The sequence below is a fragment of the Calidris pugnax genome, unplaced genomic scaffold, assembly GCF_001431845.1.
Source record: "Calidris pugnax isolate Ruff unplaced genomic scaffold, ASM143184v1 scaffold171, whole genome shotgun sequence".
Classification (NCBI taxonomy): domain Eukaryota; kingdom Metazoa; phylum Chordata; class Aves; order Charadriiformes; family Scolopacidae; genus Calidris; species Calidris pugnax.
In genome coordinates this window covers 7050644-7067940 of record NW_015091064.1, presented here as the reverse complement: position 1 = coordinate 7067940, position 17297 = coordinate 7050644, and the positions used below count along the sequence as shown (strand labels likewise).

The window sequence follows — 17297 nt, the reverse complement described above, 5'->3', positions numbered from 1 at the left end:
TGACACACATTGGCATACAAATTTTTATTAAAGGAACTTAGTGCACAGGAAATATTTGAACTTGTCAGATTTACAATTTAGTTGTACATATGTGCTCATTAAATTGGACTTTCTTATCCAACAGTGGTGTGAGTAAACTAACACTTTTATAATCTAAACCACAATTTTCCACGAGTCTTCTCAAAAGTAAAAGTTTTTATAAGCTCTCCAAAAAAGACTTTCCCAAACTTGGAAGTAAGTGCAGTACTAAAACTGAATGCTCCTTGAGGAAGCAGATTATGTCAGTGTCTCACGGTAGTCATTTGGCAGTATTCCTTTTTACTAGGAAATCTTTTGAATCTAATTCTAAATCATTGTGAATATTTAAAGAATGTTAACACCTAGTGCTGTATAAATGAGTTCTTAGTTGCCTTTAACTCTGTACATGGCAATATGGTGCTAGGACATAGAGTAAAAGGTACTATATATCACGTTATTGTTTAAAGTTCAAAATTTAAATAAATACTGGGGGAAGAAGGGGAGAAAGAGATATTAAATTTGAGATGAAGTCTGTAAATTACATCTTTGAGAAGTGAGTTTCACTTGACCTCATTGACTCCTATTCAGCTACCTTGTGAGAGTATAAATTCCCTCAATTCCACATGGAAACTACATATAACAAAATATTGTGGGCCCAGTTTGTTTTCGTAATGTAAATTTTAATTAGTGTGTGAGTACATAAAAATGTCAGTGCCGGTTCAGGTCAAGGTCGAGTTCAGCCCAGTATTCTGTCTCCAACTGTGGCTAAAAAAATCCAGACATGAAAGGAAGAGTAGGGAAAGTAAATGTGAAACTTACTCTGGTATTGCCCTTGTCCGTGGGTAGTCAGAGAGGGTTAATTAGGAGTAAGAACTGGAAAAAGAGTAGTAGTTCTTCTTGGAGTCTCTGACTTCCAGTGTATGTGTCACAGAACAATTAGTTCACTAGCTTTTAGCTTCTCTGGCGGTACGTGAGGCCTCCTCCACACCTTTCACCACACATCTCAAACTGTCCATGCCCAAGCTCACAGTTCTACTCTGGTTACTCTTGGCTGGTTTCTTTGTGTGTGCTCTTGCACCGATAGAGGGGTGGCTGAATAACACCGTGGTTCATTCTTCCAAGCCTGTCACTGCTCTCACCAGCCTGACCCTGTTTTGTCTTTGAGGATTTCCCTCTCAATCGCAACTTAAAACTTTTCTTTTTAAAGAAAGCCTGGTTTAGAAATGATGGGATGCTGGTAGTGTGTTGAGGAGTACACTTGTGGGCTTGCCTTTAAAAAGGGTTTGCCGGTGCTCTGGTCTTGAATAAGGTGTTTCAATATGTGCTTGTGGTTTTGCTTTGTTTCACAAGTATATAACATGTCTAATGTCAAGGTTGATAGGATGTCTAGCATTTTGAAACAATTTGAAGAGAATGAAATAAATAGCAGCCTTTAAAAACACCTGATCTTATCTTTGCAGGGTCAGTAGCGCTGCAATTTCAGGAAGAGTTGTACACTTCTGCACTTTGTTTTTTACTGGTGATTTTTCACATTTGTGTTCATTTTGTGAATACGTAACTTTTAAATATCTATTTAACTTAGGTTGTAATGTTTTATTTCCTTTGTAACAAGCTTTTAACTTTGCAGCCTTGTACTGGAAGTAGGTTTCAGTAACTTACGTTTGTGCAGACTTTTCCGGAGCCGCACAGATACCAGCAGAACAGGGAATGACCCACAAAATGGGATGATTAATTTCTTCGGTGACCAACCCCCTCTGGCCTGTTTGTGTAGCAAGGGCAGTATTTTCTTTGCTGATTTACCAAATTAGACTGTAAACTCCTTAAGGCAAGACTGTTGCATTTTTATGCCTTGAACAGCACACCAAAATGGCAATTACAGAAATTCTCTCAAATTGTTATCAGTCCTTTTAGTCATTGTTTATAAACCATGTTAAGCCCTGTCTAATGAGTGGAAGCAAATTTTAGCATCAGCATTCCCTATCTTGAATCTGAATATAATCTTTCATGTCAGATCTGCCTATTATTTTAAAATGCAACATAGATGAATTGTCTACCACTAGAGCTTGGAAAAGAGGGGGATGATAAATAAAAACGCACTGCATTTTACAAGGGAGCCCTGACATATTGAAAATGTATCGTAGGAAGAAGGGACTACTCAAATGCCTGCTTAGTGTTTATGTTTTCAATGCCGTATTAATTCAAATTGATGCTGCAGTGACAAACAAGAACATATTTTGAAATATTTACATTACAGTCTAGTAGATACAATAAAATAAATTTTCTAATGATGTAAATCAGTAGGCTTTTGGTTGCAGCTCTTGGAAACCACAAATGTCTCTGCCTTAAATATAGGGGGTTGGTTTTAAGCATGGATGTAGCTTTTCTCAGTAAATAAGCAATTATAATAAAGGAAAAATTTTTTTTGAGTTCTACATCTTGATTCTTTGGTTAAAAACAGCTTTATTAATTATTTCCTTAGAACATTAGCAGTCAACAAAATCTGTTGATGAAATCCATGGCTCTGCCATGGTCACATTGTTATGTTGTGTAATGCAGACCAGATTTCATTGGGCAGAGGGAGGTGGAGGTCTGTCTGCTTTAATTTTCCTGCTCACCATTCTTGTATGTAAATAGGCAGCATTTTGTGTTTTATCTCAGGAGAAGGAGAGGACTGGATTGGCTGGATCTTTTTATTGGCATTTCTATTTTTTTAAACAAAACTCTAGGTTAATCAGCCAGGTCGGTCAGCACCAGATACTCCAATTATATAGCTTTAGCAATAAAGCTTTTACAGCTATATCAGATGGGTTTTTCCTATAGGATCAGGAGAATATATATAGTGGATATTTATGCCCCGGGAGCACAATTTAGGTACAGCAACATTCCACTGTGCTCTAAGTACTGATTTTAAACTAACTTCAAGGGTGAGATAATAGACTGAATGAACAACTCATCCTGCAGCCTGCCATGCCAAAGGTTTTATTTATCAGTCGTGGATGATGTCCACAGCTTTATTTAACCTTATCATTCTTTTTTATATTTTATAATTTTTATAAAATATTAGGTATGTAAAAGCTTCAGAACAAACTTTGGAGGGAACTTCTCATATTTGGCCTCCTTCATGTGTGTCACACAATGAGTATCTATAAAGTAATAACAAATCTGTGAAACAAGATGATGAATCAAAACTTCGTGCATTGAAAGTGGATAAAGCATGTTATGTGGTTTCAACATTTTTAATAGTATCTAATCTGTGAGGGAAGACGACTATATAAATCTTCGAAAGATTTTATCATCAGGGAGAACAGTTTGGGGTTTTATTTGACGAGGGATTATAAGTGCATTTTTATTTCAGCTCTGGATATCAAGAACTGATATAACTTCCTACTAGCAAAATGATTTCAGAACTGAGATATTGTGGCCAATTGTTTAATAAATAAGTAGACTCCAGCAATAAATCTTTCAGCAATCTTTTAGTTTTCTTAAGATTTGTAAGTTACAGCAAGTTCCCAAGTCTCCCTGTAAGAGGATGGGTGATTGAACATATGCTATGTCAGGTTTCTGCTACGGGTAAACAGACCATAACTACTTGTGGAAAAATAGCTGTTTTGACGGCTGAAATCAAGTAATACAATGAGGTGTATTGTGTGGCCATGCTGAAAAACAGGCAGAAGAATATATCTCCAATAAAAAGCAGATCTGATTTATGCCTTCTGCTGTAGCTGCAGTTGGCATTCCCATTCAGAAATGTAGTTAATTTTATGTCTTGGTCAATATTTGAGAAAGATGGAATAATTTTTTGCTTTTATTAAGGATTGATAATATGGGATGAGTCAGAACTCTTTTATGGGCTGTCCTAACCCATTGCTAATTAATAACAGGAAATACTGGGAAAAGGTGTAAAAAAAAAAAAATAAAAAAAAATTAAAGTCCTCAGGAGGAGACCATATGATTAAGAGGAGTTTGCACTGGTTCAAGCAGCTGGTGTGGTGGTATTTAATGCAGTTCTAAGTAACACTTGATACTGCTTTTGTAGCCTGTGTTTTGTTCTGTTAATTTCCTAGATACTCTTTTAAGGAACATTAGCAGATGTTTACATCTTGATTTTTAAACATATTTAGTCCCTCATTGATACTGAAATTGTGTGTGTTAGCAGTTTAACGTGAGGTTTGGTTTTACTTAATTTGTATTTTGTTTTATAATTTATCATGAGTATCATTTCTAAAATTAATTCCTCTAATTGATTTTCCCATAGTGGTAAATATTCGTGCATCCTTTTATTTTAATGAAAAACGTGAAGCCAGCTGTATTCTACTGCCAAAGCGAAGGCATGATCTAAGGAAACTCAAGAAAGAATTGAGCAAATCTGTTGTTAAAACTGATAGTCCTTGCTTTCATGTTGGTTTTTTTTTTCTTTCATATTCCTTTGGGATCATCTGAAGTTCAAGCATGCTCCTTACTGCCTTGCTACAGGCCTCGTTATTCTGTTCAGTGACAGGTTCTTTTTTGCAGGCACTTGTGCTATCAGGGCTCTGTGCACTTTGTGGCAGGTTATCTTTGCATAGCCTTCAAGTATATTAGAAGGATTATTTTGATTTTTGGTTTAAAAGAAAAAAGAGGTGGGAAAGGCTGAGTTACAGTATGCCATCCCCAAGGTTTAAAGATGATCATACAGGTAGAAATGCAGTGCCTTGTTGCATTGCACAATTCAGTCATCTGAATAGATCATTCTGAGTCGCTGCAGTGTGTTTAGTTCAAAGTGGACATTTTAATCCTTTTGCTGTGTTAGTACATTAAAACAACAGCCTTAACTAACCCTCTGTTCAGAACTCTGTTTCTGCTGCGTGAGGTGGCTGCTTCCTCACTGTGTTCTCCCTCAGCCCTGGAAAGAGGAGGCGATACAGAGGAAAGCGTATGTTCTCTCTCTGTGTGTATGTATTATATATGTATCTCTATGTGTGTATATATATATATATGCACACACACATATATATGTGTACTAAATATAAATAAAAAACCCTTGTTCCAATGTGCTCCTCCAAGTTAATTGCTTTCTTGTAGCAAGGAACTATCGCTTCTTTTGTGGTTTGATTATAACTTCTATTTCAGGAAAATTAACAGGAAAGAATTAGAGAAAGGGCAAGGTATCTTGTCATTCAAACTATAAAGCAGTGCAGAAACTATTTAAAGGAAGTGCCTTGATTTACGTCATAGCAGTGATATTTAACTTAAAATGGACTCTTGTTTATAGGAATAACAATCCTTTGAAGGTTTTAAAGGTTTTATTGTTGTCTGTTTCTGGTACATAGTGTTGATCGTCTGCTCATTAGGATTTTTCTAGTGATGCTAGTGGGCAAATTGTGCATAGTTTTCAATCATCTTTATTGTCTAAAGGTATATACAGACAAGTTAAATACAGCTGCTTCTCAGAAGGTACAATTTTAGACACACTGCAATCTTGTTTAAACAAGTTGGGACTACTTATCAATGTGTAATGTGAAGTGTGGACACAGTCTCTGCAGAATCAGCATGTATTTGATGATGTTTCAACTCAGGAATGCTTTTGAAAAATATTCCTGATACAGCTGATTGTGTGACCATTGTGTCACAAAGTCAGGCCTTCTTGGTGTTAAAGGATGGGTTTACATCTGAGTCTCGGCTTTTCTTTTTCAGAAAAAAAAAAAGTTATTTTAACAACCGTGCTGTCATAGGAATGAAATAATGCTTAAAACATACTTGAAATGCAGATGTGTGTGGAGCATAGGGATGACTGAGCGATGCACAGAAGCGTAAGATAAAACGAAGCAGGGAAAATAGCTAGGACTTAAAAGATGGAGAGGTGGGGAGTTTAAGGTAGGATAACACTAGTCATTTTTTTTTCGAAAGTAATCATACTTGTCATCTACTCATCAATACTTAGGTATTTTCCATTTCATTAACCTTCACTTTCATTAACCTTTCATTTCCTCTGTCCTTAGTGCTGCATTTTACATCACCACATGCATTCTAAAGTTATGTGTACTTATACACTGTGTTGTTACTTTCTAATCTCTTCTGTTTCACAGTAAATTGAAGTGATGTACATTTAAAGTGCCATATAAAAAGTGACTTTTCAATAGTTTTTAAGAAAACTATAAATAGCAAATGCTGCAGAAAGTTCACTTTATTTTTATTACTCTTATTGGGAAATGTAGGCAACTTGAAAAATGCCATTGTAGAAAGAAATGGACACCATATTTAAGAATAACAAAGTAATTCTTCTGAGTTACTTTGATTGAATTAATATGTGTTGTGTTATGAGTAGTCACGTTGCAAGGATCCAGCTGTCCAAAACATATTATAATGTTAGATTAATTAACCTCATTAAAAGTAAACCTGAGTCTGTAAAGATGCATTGTTATTTCATAATATTATTGATATTTTAAAGATGCATTATTATTTGAGGCAGAATTATTTTAATTTGGTTCATGTTGAATAGAATGTCTGATCCACTCTCATCTACTCTCTGCTACTAATGGCTCAATTTCTGTGACAGCTTTTCCCATCTGTTAATATTGTCTGTGCTATTTCTTTCCATTTTTTGCAGTTATCATTAGAGAGATCTGAACACTTAGTCTGTGTTTTGAAGTAACATGCTGTTTGTGCAAATATATTAAAATGTACTCAATGGACCATCCAGAATGTCACTTACGTGGTTTAAATATTTAGAGCTAGTTGTCTGAAAAAGGAGTTTGGGGACAGATGAAGCAATGAGATCTTCTGTTTTCTAGATAGTACATAATTTGCTGAATTACTAAATATTTTTTTATCCTTAGAGATTAGCATGTCTTATAGCCCTTTTACCATTTCCTGTTCTTCTCCCTTCTCTTTACAGCCTTGTGTTTTAAATATTGTAGATGATAATATCTTATATTAGCAGCTGTAGATGGAATTTAGGGATATTACAAGTGGGTAACGGATGGCTGCTATGTGACACTTGCTGTACAGAGAAGCATTTTAAATGGACAAATCTCAGACACATTTCTTCGCTCTCTAAAATGTTTTAATATATGGTGCTTTCAGATGTACCCTGGAGACAGAAGTGAACAGTTTTTCTGCACTAAATATTTTAAAGTCGCAAACTATGTAGGCAACTCAATAAATGCATCAGTAATCTTTGTTTTCCAAACTCTTTTGAAAAAATTTCCCTTGATGTATCAGAGTCGCTTTGAAAAAATGGGAATGCAATCTTTAATCTTTTAGAGTAGCTGTAGAACTAAGGAAAACTTTGTCCATGTTTGATGTCTTAGAACTACTTGGACTGAAACAGAAAAGTTAACAGTTATTGCTGTGTGTCTTCAACAGAATTATAAGATGAAACTGAAGTGTTTGATATCCTGGAACTTTTCAAAGTTGGAAGGAAAAATTCCGTGTTAGAATGTGTTGATAATGCAGAGGCAGTTACCTTGTTACTGTAACAAATTATTTTTAAACTCCAGAAACTTTCTGTATGTCAGGTAGCTAGAGAGGAGCTATTCCATTTGTGAAAGCCCTCCTAGTGTGATAGCCAAACTTTTAAACAGAAGTTGCTTCTCATTTAGTAGCAAGTTGGTTCTCATTTATAGCAACCTTCCTTCAACAGTCAGACCTTTTACTTCTTTACAGATAATTACTGCTTGCAGTTTGCATAGTAAAAGAACCTGTCATCAACAGAAGTGAATTCAAGTCCTGGCAGAAGCTGCAAGTTTTAAACTTAGATGGACACTTTTCCTGAAATAGTTGTCTGGTGGCTGGTTGATGGGGTGTCAGTTTTTGTTTCTTAGGTTCAAACACCTATACAGAGAGATATTTCAGTACTTGCTAGCAAATGTTCTTCACTGGATAAATGAATTTAGAATCATCTTTCAAGGCTCTTTCCTGTGGGAGAAGAGATCAGATGCTGTAATTTCAGGTAAAACTATTGAATTTTCATAGGTGATTGAGAGTAATATATGTTAGGGAAGCAATATACATACCCATTCTTTAAAAATACATGTGTGTGTGTATATGTCTGTATATTAAGAAAAGGAAATTTAAGTAATTTTTTGTTGTTTGAAGTACAGAGATAAGATTCTCTGAACTAATCAATGAATGTCAGTGTGGGGTTACATTGTTTTAGGGATTACACCTAGGTCATTCCACATCATCTGTGTGCTCTCCTGTTTAATTAGCACAGGTAAGAAAATCAGTTTCTGGGAAAACTACATTCACTGTGTTCCTGGATTGTTTTACAACAGTGATGTCCTTCACAGATTGTTGATTTGCTTTTAAATCCTTGATTTCTTAAAAGAAATGTGGGTTTTGATTTTTCTGTTGTTTCATTTCTAGGTAGAGATAACAGATATTGAAAATGAAGAAAAAAGGTATGATCTATTTCTGGAACTTCTGGAGTCTAGTCACAGTCCATCTGAGTTTCAGCACTTGGTTTTACTCCTTCAAGCTTGGCCACCAATGGACACGAGCAACAGGTAAGCATTTCTGCAAACAGATGTCAGTGTGGGGTTACATTGTTTTAGGGATTACACCTAGGTCATTCCACATCATCTGTGTGCTCTCCTGTTTAATTAGCACAGGTAAGAAAATCAGTTTCTGGGAAAACTACATTCACTGTGTTCCTGGATTGTTTTACAACAGTGATGTCCTTCACAGATTGTTGATTTGCTTTTAAATCCTTGATTTCTTAAAAGAAATGTGGGTTTTGATTTTTCTGTTGTTTCATTTCTAGGTAGAGATAACAGATATTGAAAATGAAGAAAAAAGGTATGATCTATTTCTGGAACTTCTGGAGTCTAGTCACAGTCCATCTGAGTTTCAGCACTTGGTTTTACTCCTTCAAGCTTGGCCACCAATGGACACGAGCAACAGGTAAGCATTTCTGCAAACAGTGTTTAAATACTGGAACATGGTGATAAGGTCTCTCCTAAGCCTTCTTTTCTCAAGACTGAACAAACCTAGTTCTCTCAGCCTTTCCTCATGTGGCAGGCTTCCCAGTCCTGTGATCATCTTCTCTGGACCCTCTCCAGCCTGTACATGTTTTTTTTGTATAGTGGGGACCAAAACTGAACACAGTGTGTGGCCTGGATAGAGCGGGATAATGACTTCTTTCTCTCTGCTGGTGATGCCCTTGCTGATACAGTCCAGCATCCTTTTGGCTTTCTTTGCCACTGCAGCACACTGTTAACTTGTGTTGAGCTTGCTGTGCACCAGGACCCTCAGGTCCCTTTCACAGAGCTGCTCCCCAGCTAGGTAGATCCCAGCCTGTTCTGCCCATCTGGATTATGTTTTCCCAGGTGCAAGACCTTACATTTGTCCTTGTTGAACTTCATAAGGTTCTTGTTAGCCCTCTCTTCCAGCTTATTCAAGCTGTCTTGCAGGGTGTCTCTCCCTTCTGAAGCGTCCACTTCCCCACTCAGTTTGCTGTCATTGACAAAATTCATCAGGGTACACTTGATCCCATCATCCAGATGACTTCTGAAGATATTAAACAGCGTTGGGCCTGGTACCAATCCCTAGGTGACCACACTTTTGACAAGTTGCCAGTTTGAAAAGAAGCTATTTACCACCACCCTCTGGGTGCAGCCTGTCAGCCAGCTCCCCACCCACCTCACAGACCAGTTGTCTAGACCATCACACATCAGTTTCTCTGGGAGAAAGCTCTGGGGATCCGTGTTGAAACCTTTGAAAGGCAATGTTCAGGTGGCTCTGCCGGTTGCAGGAGGTCTGTGCTGGTAATGCTACCAAGCAATGGTGCTTCTCTTTGCTAGACCCACTATGGGGATCCGTGTTGAAACCTTTGAAAGGCAACGTTCAGGTGGCTCTGCCGGTTTGCAGGAGGTCTGTGCGGGTAATGCTACCAAGCAATGGTACTTCTCTTTGCTAGATCCACTACCTGTTACTTCTGTCTTTGAATAAAGTATCCAAAAGTAAAGAATATATACTAGGGCAGGCATATCCTGACCAACAATGTAAAATGAAAAAAATTATTTAAAACTTCAGCGTTGCACGCATCAGAAGAGGTATTTTATTGAACGTGTTAATTTGGAACATCTTGACTACATTATTTTTGTCTCTGACTTTCTGACCACATTTAAAGGTAAAAATTTTAGCTGTTATATTTTATAACAGGTGATCACTTCTAAGATACAAGGATTCATATAATCTTACAAGGCAAAAGTCACATATCTTTCAAGGAGAGCAATAATATTAATAAATTTCTGGCAAGCAAGTACAATATGCCATGTTTTATCTGACAGTAGTTAGGTTGGAGACACTAAATGATGCTTCCATTGGATTACTTTGGGGCATTAATTACAACCTGTTTTAACTTGGGGACTACACTCCACAAAGTGTTTGTGTATTGATTTGTCAGAAAAGTTAAGGCTTACCTTTTTATGAGAAGTACCTCTCTTCTGTGCTTGTAGAGAACAGGTCCATTAGAAGATAATCTGTAAGGGTTATTCACCTTCAGTTTGCAGTTTCTAGATGAGCATTAACCTAAATTCTTTGACAGTTCTGTGAGCCAAAAATTGTCCTCAATGCATTAAGTTGTACAAGGACTCCTGTGTGTTCTGTCACAAATTCATGTTCCAACTTCCTTTTAAATTTTGTTGTATTGTAATTGAAAATTGGATGCCTCACACTTTGTAGAAACTGTCAAACTTTAAGGTAATGTTTAGATTAAAAAAAAAATGGTGTTAAATTTATGGAACAAAGGGTCAAGTGAAATATTGCTGCAATTAGCAAAATTCTTTTTCCTTGAGTTGAATAGAAAGACTAAAGATTTTGTGAAAGGAGAACAATTCTTGTGTATAGGCAGCTCTTGTCTACTGCTCTGTAACAGAGGAAATTAAAAATTATTTAATTTTATCTCCAATCTAGTGTTCTGTTCCTTCAGGCTGACTTCCTAAAGGGAAGAAGAGAAAACTAAATAATGATTAAATGTGATGTGTAGTCAAAACTAGCAGTGGTTTAAATTTCAGAGGTAGGATACCTCTGTGAAGTATGAGAATTTGTGCAGAATACCTGTATCAGAACTCATTTAGGGTCTAAAGTAGGTAGTAAAGCTCCTAGGCATTTACATGGTCACAATTTTGACATTAAAAAAAATAAAAAAAACCAAGTGGGCTAAGATAAGAGGCAACAAAACAGGGTAAATTAATTCAGAACCTTATATGTGATTCTGTGATCTTCATGTATTTAGCAATAGTTGAGGCCAGAAGGGATCTCTAGAGATGTCTGCTCCACCCCTCTGCTCAGAGCAGGCTCAACTAGAGCAGCCTGCTCAAGGCCATTGCCTTTCGTTTTGAATATTTCCAGGACTGGAGGCTCCACAACTACAACAATACTATTTTTTCTTATGTTTTAGTAAAATGTATTGTTTTTCTATTCGTGCCCGTTGCCTGTTGGGCATCACTGAGAAGAGTCATGCTGCCTCTTTTTTACTTTCCCCATCAGGTATTTATACAACTGATGAAAGTCCTCCAGGCGAAATTAGTCCCAGCTCTCTCATCTCTCTCTCTCTGCTCATGGGACAGATACTGGAACCCCTTCGTCGTCTTTGCACTTTCCTGAATTCACTTCAGTATCTTGGTGTCACTTTTGTACTGGGGAGCCCAGAATTGGACTCTGCACCCCAGATGTCTCACCAGTGCTGAGTAGAGGGGAGGGATCACCTCCCTGAGCCTGCTGGCAATACTCTCCTGATGCAGCCTAGGATGCTGTGGCCCTCCTTTGCTGTGAGGGTACATGGCTTACTCGTGGTCACCTTGTTGTCCAGGCTCCTTTCCAGCTGGTTGGTTCTCAGCCTTTACTGATGGTTATTTCTTCAGAGGTAGGGGGTGGACTTTGGATTTCACTCTGCTGAGTTTCATGTGATTTTATCTCTGTCCGTTCCTCCAGCCTCTTAAAGGTAAAGCCTCTTTGCCAGGAGGCTTTGGAAAGCCTTCAGGAGAAAATTGCTCCCTTCTCTTTAACTCATACTAGCCACCTGTACGGGTTTCATGGGGAACCTCTGACTTATGATTCCCAAATATGATCTACAGTGCAGACTCCCAACTAGTTTTCCTAAACTCAGCACTAAAGTGTCAGTTGTCATCTCCAGGAGGGTAGAGTAGTTCAGATTTGTCAGATTTTCTTGAATTTGCCTGAAACTCCAGACAACCAAAAGAAATAAATATTAAATTTAATTAGTGGAGCAAGCAATTGAGTTCCTGGTGCAGGAAACAATCTGTTTGTTTTGGGATTTTTAATGGGAGTGAGCACAGAGCATAGTTACCACCACTGTTTCATCCTTCAGTTCTCTCTGCTAGCCTGAAGGGTGGGGAAATAGTATCTAGTCTGTTTTCTTCCCTGCCGTAGCAGTGCTATGCTTGGAGAGAACAGTTGAGGCTGCATCTTGAAAGAAGGGACAGAGATTAAATTCTCCTTCTGCCCCTTTCCCTCCTTTATTGTTTTCTTGGTTCTTTTCTCAGAAAGAATGTTGCCTGTTTTGTGTTTCTTTATTTAATGAGAAGTCAACGATGGTTCAGTTTTCCTTTCCTTACTAAGAGTTGTCCTGATAGAAAAATGTATCAAAGGGGGGCATTTTTCACTCCCTGGGCTCTTTCTGTGTTTATATTCCCATTGCTTTCCTTTTATTATCGCTTTTGCTTCTAACAGCATTTGCAAGACTGAGTGCTTTATAAATTCTGTGTCAGTAGGAATACTCATTGTGGTTTGAAAGTCCTTCTTTCTAGCTCATTGCTAGTGCTTTCAAAAACACATACGATATTTTAATGTTAGACAACATGATTGTGGTTATGAGTCTTTTTTGTAAATTTTCTTTTCTTCTGCTTACTTGTATTGACTCAGTCATATATGTTTTGGAGACATTTTTGGGGGATGCTTTGATTTTTTGTTGTTGTTGTTCTGGTTTTTTTAGAAAGTCTAAGGAACAAACATCAAGTACTCTTTATAAGGATTCAACCTAAATTTAAGCCTAGCCATGTAGTTTTATATGCAACTAAAATGTGGTGTTTTATTTTTTTTACTTCTGTCTACAGAAATAGTATATTTGGTGTGCAGAAATGTTCTCAAATTGAATTTTGACTTTTATAATCAGTGTGCTGTCATTAAAATGAATTTGAGTGAATTCAGAACATCTGTCTTAACAGCTAATAGAGCTCCCAAAATGAAGTTCTGTCCTCATTCCACCTGCAATCTCAGCATCTCAAGTATGATTGGTTTTAAAAACTCACCTGCAGCTCTCTTTAGTCTTCCTTGATGTGAGACCAGATTAATGTCATAAACTCTCATCTAGTAGATAGATTATTTTTTTTTCCCAACTGCCTTTTGTTATAGTGTGCTGGGCATAGTTTACATTCTTCTTAATTATTTTGGATTTTATTAATTTGAATTATTTTGCTTTGTAAATCCTGGAATTATTTATGCCAGCCAGGAAGCAGAGATCATGGTATTGGTATTAGGACCAACAGCAATCGAAAAAATTTTTGGAACTTTCTGCCTTCTTTATCTGAACCTTCTTTCCTCTCTCTCCCGGTGTCATTGACAGTCACTATCATACACCCATCTCTGCATCTCCGGGAAGGCTGTTGCAAGTGTCCTCTGCTCTGGGGTCATTGGGAAGGCTGTTGCAAGTGTCCTCTGCTCTGCTCTGGGGTCATCTCCTTTTCTTGCATTCCTCATTCTTCCCTCTTGTGTTAACGTGGAAGTTTGCCACAGAGGCAGCATTCAATTATACTTACCAACCTAGGGGGTTTTTTAATATATATGTTCCTGAAATTGTGTTTCTGAAAAAGCTCCCTCAGTGGTTGGGTTAGAGGAAGGAGCAAAAACTGTTTTGTTAGTGACGTTTTCAACAGTCTTATTTTAAAGCAAGTTACATTAAGAAATCCTTGAGCAAGTAGGAAAACTGCAAGCAGTTAAGCCGATTGTTTAGCCATATGTATTAAGATTTTTGTTTAATCTTTACATATTTGTTCCTGCTCTGCTTCAGAAAAGACATGTTATTACTAACTGATTGTTTACTGCAGATGTAATCATATGTGCAGGGACTGGGGAAGGTAAGATTGAGTCATTTGAACACTTAACATTTTGGGTTTCAGCCTAACAGTAAATACCTAACACTTATAATGGACTATAAAGCTAGAAAATGCAGTTTACATTCCATAAAGACTCAAAAAGAAGGAGAAGTAAAATAACTGAAGTTTGGGGTTTTTTTTTAGTAGGCTTTTTGTTTTTAAAGAATTTTTGTGACCTCTGTTAATGAAAAGTCTGTGCTTTTTAATGGTTTTTAGAGTTCTTGCATTTTAAAACACTCCAGTTACAATAATGCAGATGTGATTCTCTTCATACCGTGATATTCCATGTTGACTGTGAGGAAACAGGGGAGGTAGCTTGCTGGTTTCAGTCAGAACTCAAAACCGTATACTTTTTAAAATTTTATTTTTACACCCTTATTATGCATGCATGCTTTTCTGTCTAGGTGTCTTACATTCAGATGTCATTTTAAGCACTTCATAAATAGGGGGATGGGTTAAAAAAGATTGACAGTACCTGAAGCTCTGCTGCCTACATTCAAAAGCATTTTTTTTTTTAATATTTATTTTAAATATTGATAAGATGTTTTGGAACTCAAGGAGACCAGCTTCTTGATTCTGAGCAAAAAAGTAATTCATTCATGCTGAGTTTTTGAAATAATTACTTTTTTCAGGTTGATAAATAATTAATTTTGTTAACTGTAGTTGAACTAAGGTAAAATCCGGACGAGCAGAAAACAGAACTTTACTTATAGGTGTCAGATTTTGGTAACTGAATCTTCTGTTTATTTAGAGATGGCGAATAATGGATATTTATTAATAGATCACACAAGTATTTGAAATAATTAGAGAATTGTGTTGAGAAAAGCTTTATATATGTAAAGTATATATCTGATACTTTACTTAAAATAAACTTGCACATGACAAGCCTTGTGGCCTTGCATCTTTCTGGTTATTTCTAACTTCTGTGTTTTGGAGTGTGATTTTTGTTTTATTTTTCTAATGAGAAATTCATGTAGGTTTTCCTAATGTACTCTGGAGGCAGCAGCTATAAAAATGGAAATTCATTATGACTCTCCATGCCTCTAAGTAAGAGATGGATCACATAGCAGGAGCTATCAGTTTAACCAGTGGCAAAGATGGAGTTGCAGGGATTTTTTTTTTTCTTCTCCTAACCTTACTTGGGGGGGGGCACAGATTAGGTGCATCGTGTTCTGCTTGTTGAATAATCTGGCATCTTTGGGTTCAACCCATCGGGATGGAAGGAGAGGAGGAGCTCTGCTGTTCCCAGCAGACTTGTGGCAGCTCTGTGCTCAGTGACTGTGACTGATGGAAAGGCTCAATTAAGTTGTCAGAAGGAATAAAGATAAAGACTTCTATTTAGTTTGCATTCAGAGTTACTCATTCCTAGCATCTCTGTCTGATTTTCATGTTAGGATATAATGTCAGCTTCCTGTGGAGCTGGTTTTATTTGTTTGTGGTACATACTTTTGAAAGTGGAAGTTGAGCTTTTATATATGAAATAGTAGATATTGGTGGTTGTTCGCTCAAGAATTGTTAGACCTATTCCTTGCTATATGTCAATCCAACAGACTCTGTTAGTGATGTTAATCTGCTACTTTCAACAATTGCTGCTAAATATCTTTGAAAAGCAGCACTTTGACACCAGTTTACTACTTCTTCCCATGTGTGCTGGATGAGTGTCTTAATTTACCCTAAATTGTAAGACCAGCCTGCCAGATTTGGTCTTGCTGAGGGTTTTTTTTGCTTTTTTTTTTTTTCCTGCTTCAAGCTAAAATGAAAAGTTTCCCATGTCTTTGGGTTGCTGATTAATGGCCACAGGGATTAATGGGGTGATTTTTGAACCACCTTTTGTGCCTTCCTGAGTTTATGCACAGATGAATGTAGTAGTTGCATTACTGGGGCTTAATAGAATCATGATCTAAGCTGTGATTGTGCATGATTTTAGCCCATGGTAGGTGGGAATTGAAATGCATTAACTTAATTCACATTAGGAAAATGGCAGTGTGGGTGTGTTCCAGTGTCACACTTCATGCTGTCATTTAAAAGCTCTGCTCTGTTGCCCATTTCTGCGAGTACGTCCAGTCCTAGCAAGTATCCCTATCCCTAACAAGAGTAGCCAGGCATCTCCATGATCTGGCAAATAGCATCTGTAGGCCAAGAAATGTTCCAGCAACAAAGCTTTATAGTTACACATGATGATAAAGACAATGTTGATAAAATTCACTTGTATCTACTGTCTGGCATCTGCTTAAGTCTGACTGCATAATGGTGACATGATGTGAACTTCTATGTGGAATGAAAGAACATTTTAAGTATGTAAAACAAATGTATCCACATCCATATGTGTTAATGGATAAGTACAGATGCACGTAATTTTTCTCTCCTACCCTGTTTGGATGGCCCATAAAAAAAGTTTTGTTTGTACTTGTTGGACCTGAGAATCAAAATGTGAATCTTGGAAATATTTTCTCCATCCAGAAGTAAGAGACAGATGCTGTTAGAATGTGATCAAAGCAAACAAAATTAGGAATGCTGGATTCCTGTCACCCCTCCCTCGATACCATTCTGCCTGGGAAATTAGCTGGTATAAAGCCAAGAGAAGCTGTTCCTATGCTATTCCAATTTGATCAATCTTTATCTGGTGTATGATTCCTCAGGGATTGTAACAGCATATCTTAATTCAAAATACTTGAAGAAGCTTTGTTGTACTGAAAGAATGGTGACATCGGGATAGTAACTTCTCTCAAAACTTTTTCCTGTCTCTTTCATGAGATTGTACTAAAAAAAGGGCAGAAAATGGTGGGGGTGTAGGTGCGTATTTATATTCTACATACAGCTTTTTTTTTTTTCTGGGCAGATCATGCATAGATGATAATCCGTGGGTGAAACTGGTGACTGCTATGCTACAGAGATGCCCGCCTGAGGACAGAGAGAACACAGGAAATGAAATTTTGAAAATCTGCCGTTCTTTATATGGCACAAAGCACATGCTCCCTGTCAAGGTAAGTTTTAAGTTTGGGTATGATGGGTATGAGTCCTGTTTTGAGAGCCCAGGTACAAGAAAGATGTTGCCATAGTTGATCAAGTCCTATGGAGAGCTAACAAGGTGATTAGGGGCTGGAGCACAATAAATGTAGAGAGGCTGGGAGAACTGGGTTCATTGTTTCTAAAGAAGAAGTGGCTGAGGGAGATCTTATTGCT

General features: G+C 37.2%; 1 protein-coding gene across 1 annotated transcript in view; it reads left to right on the top strand.

The window, feature by feature from the left end:
- Nucleotides 1-17297, top strand: part of NBAS (neuroblastoma amplified sequence) — a 180092-nt gene that overhangs the window by 145105 nt on the left and 17690 nt on the right. Inside the window, exons 49-50 of the mRNA XM_014956881.1 lie at nucleotides 8365-8504; nucleotides 16954-17098. Of these exons, the coding sequence (XP_014812367.1) occupies nucleotides 8365-8504; nucleotides 16954-17098 (285 nt within the window). The remainder of the gene's footprint in view (nucleotides 1-8364; nucleotides 8505-16953; nucleotides 17099-17297) is intronic.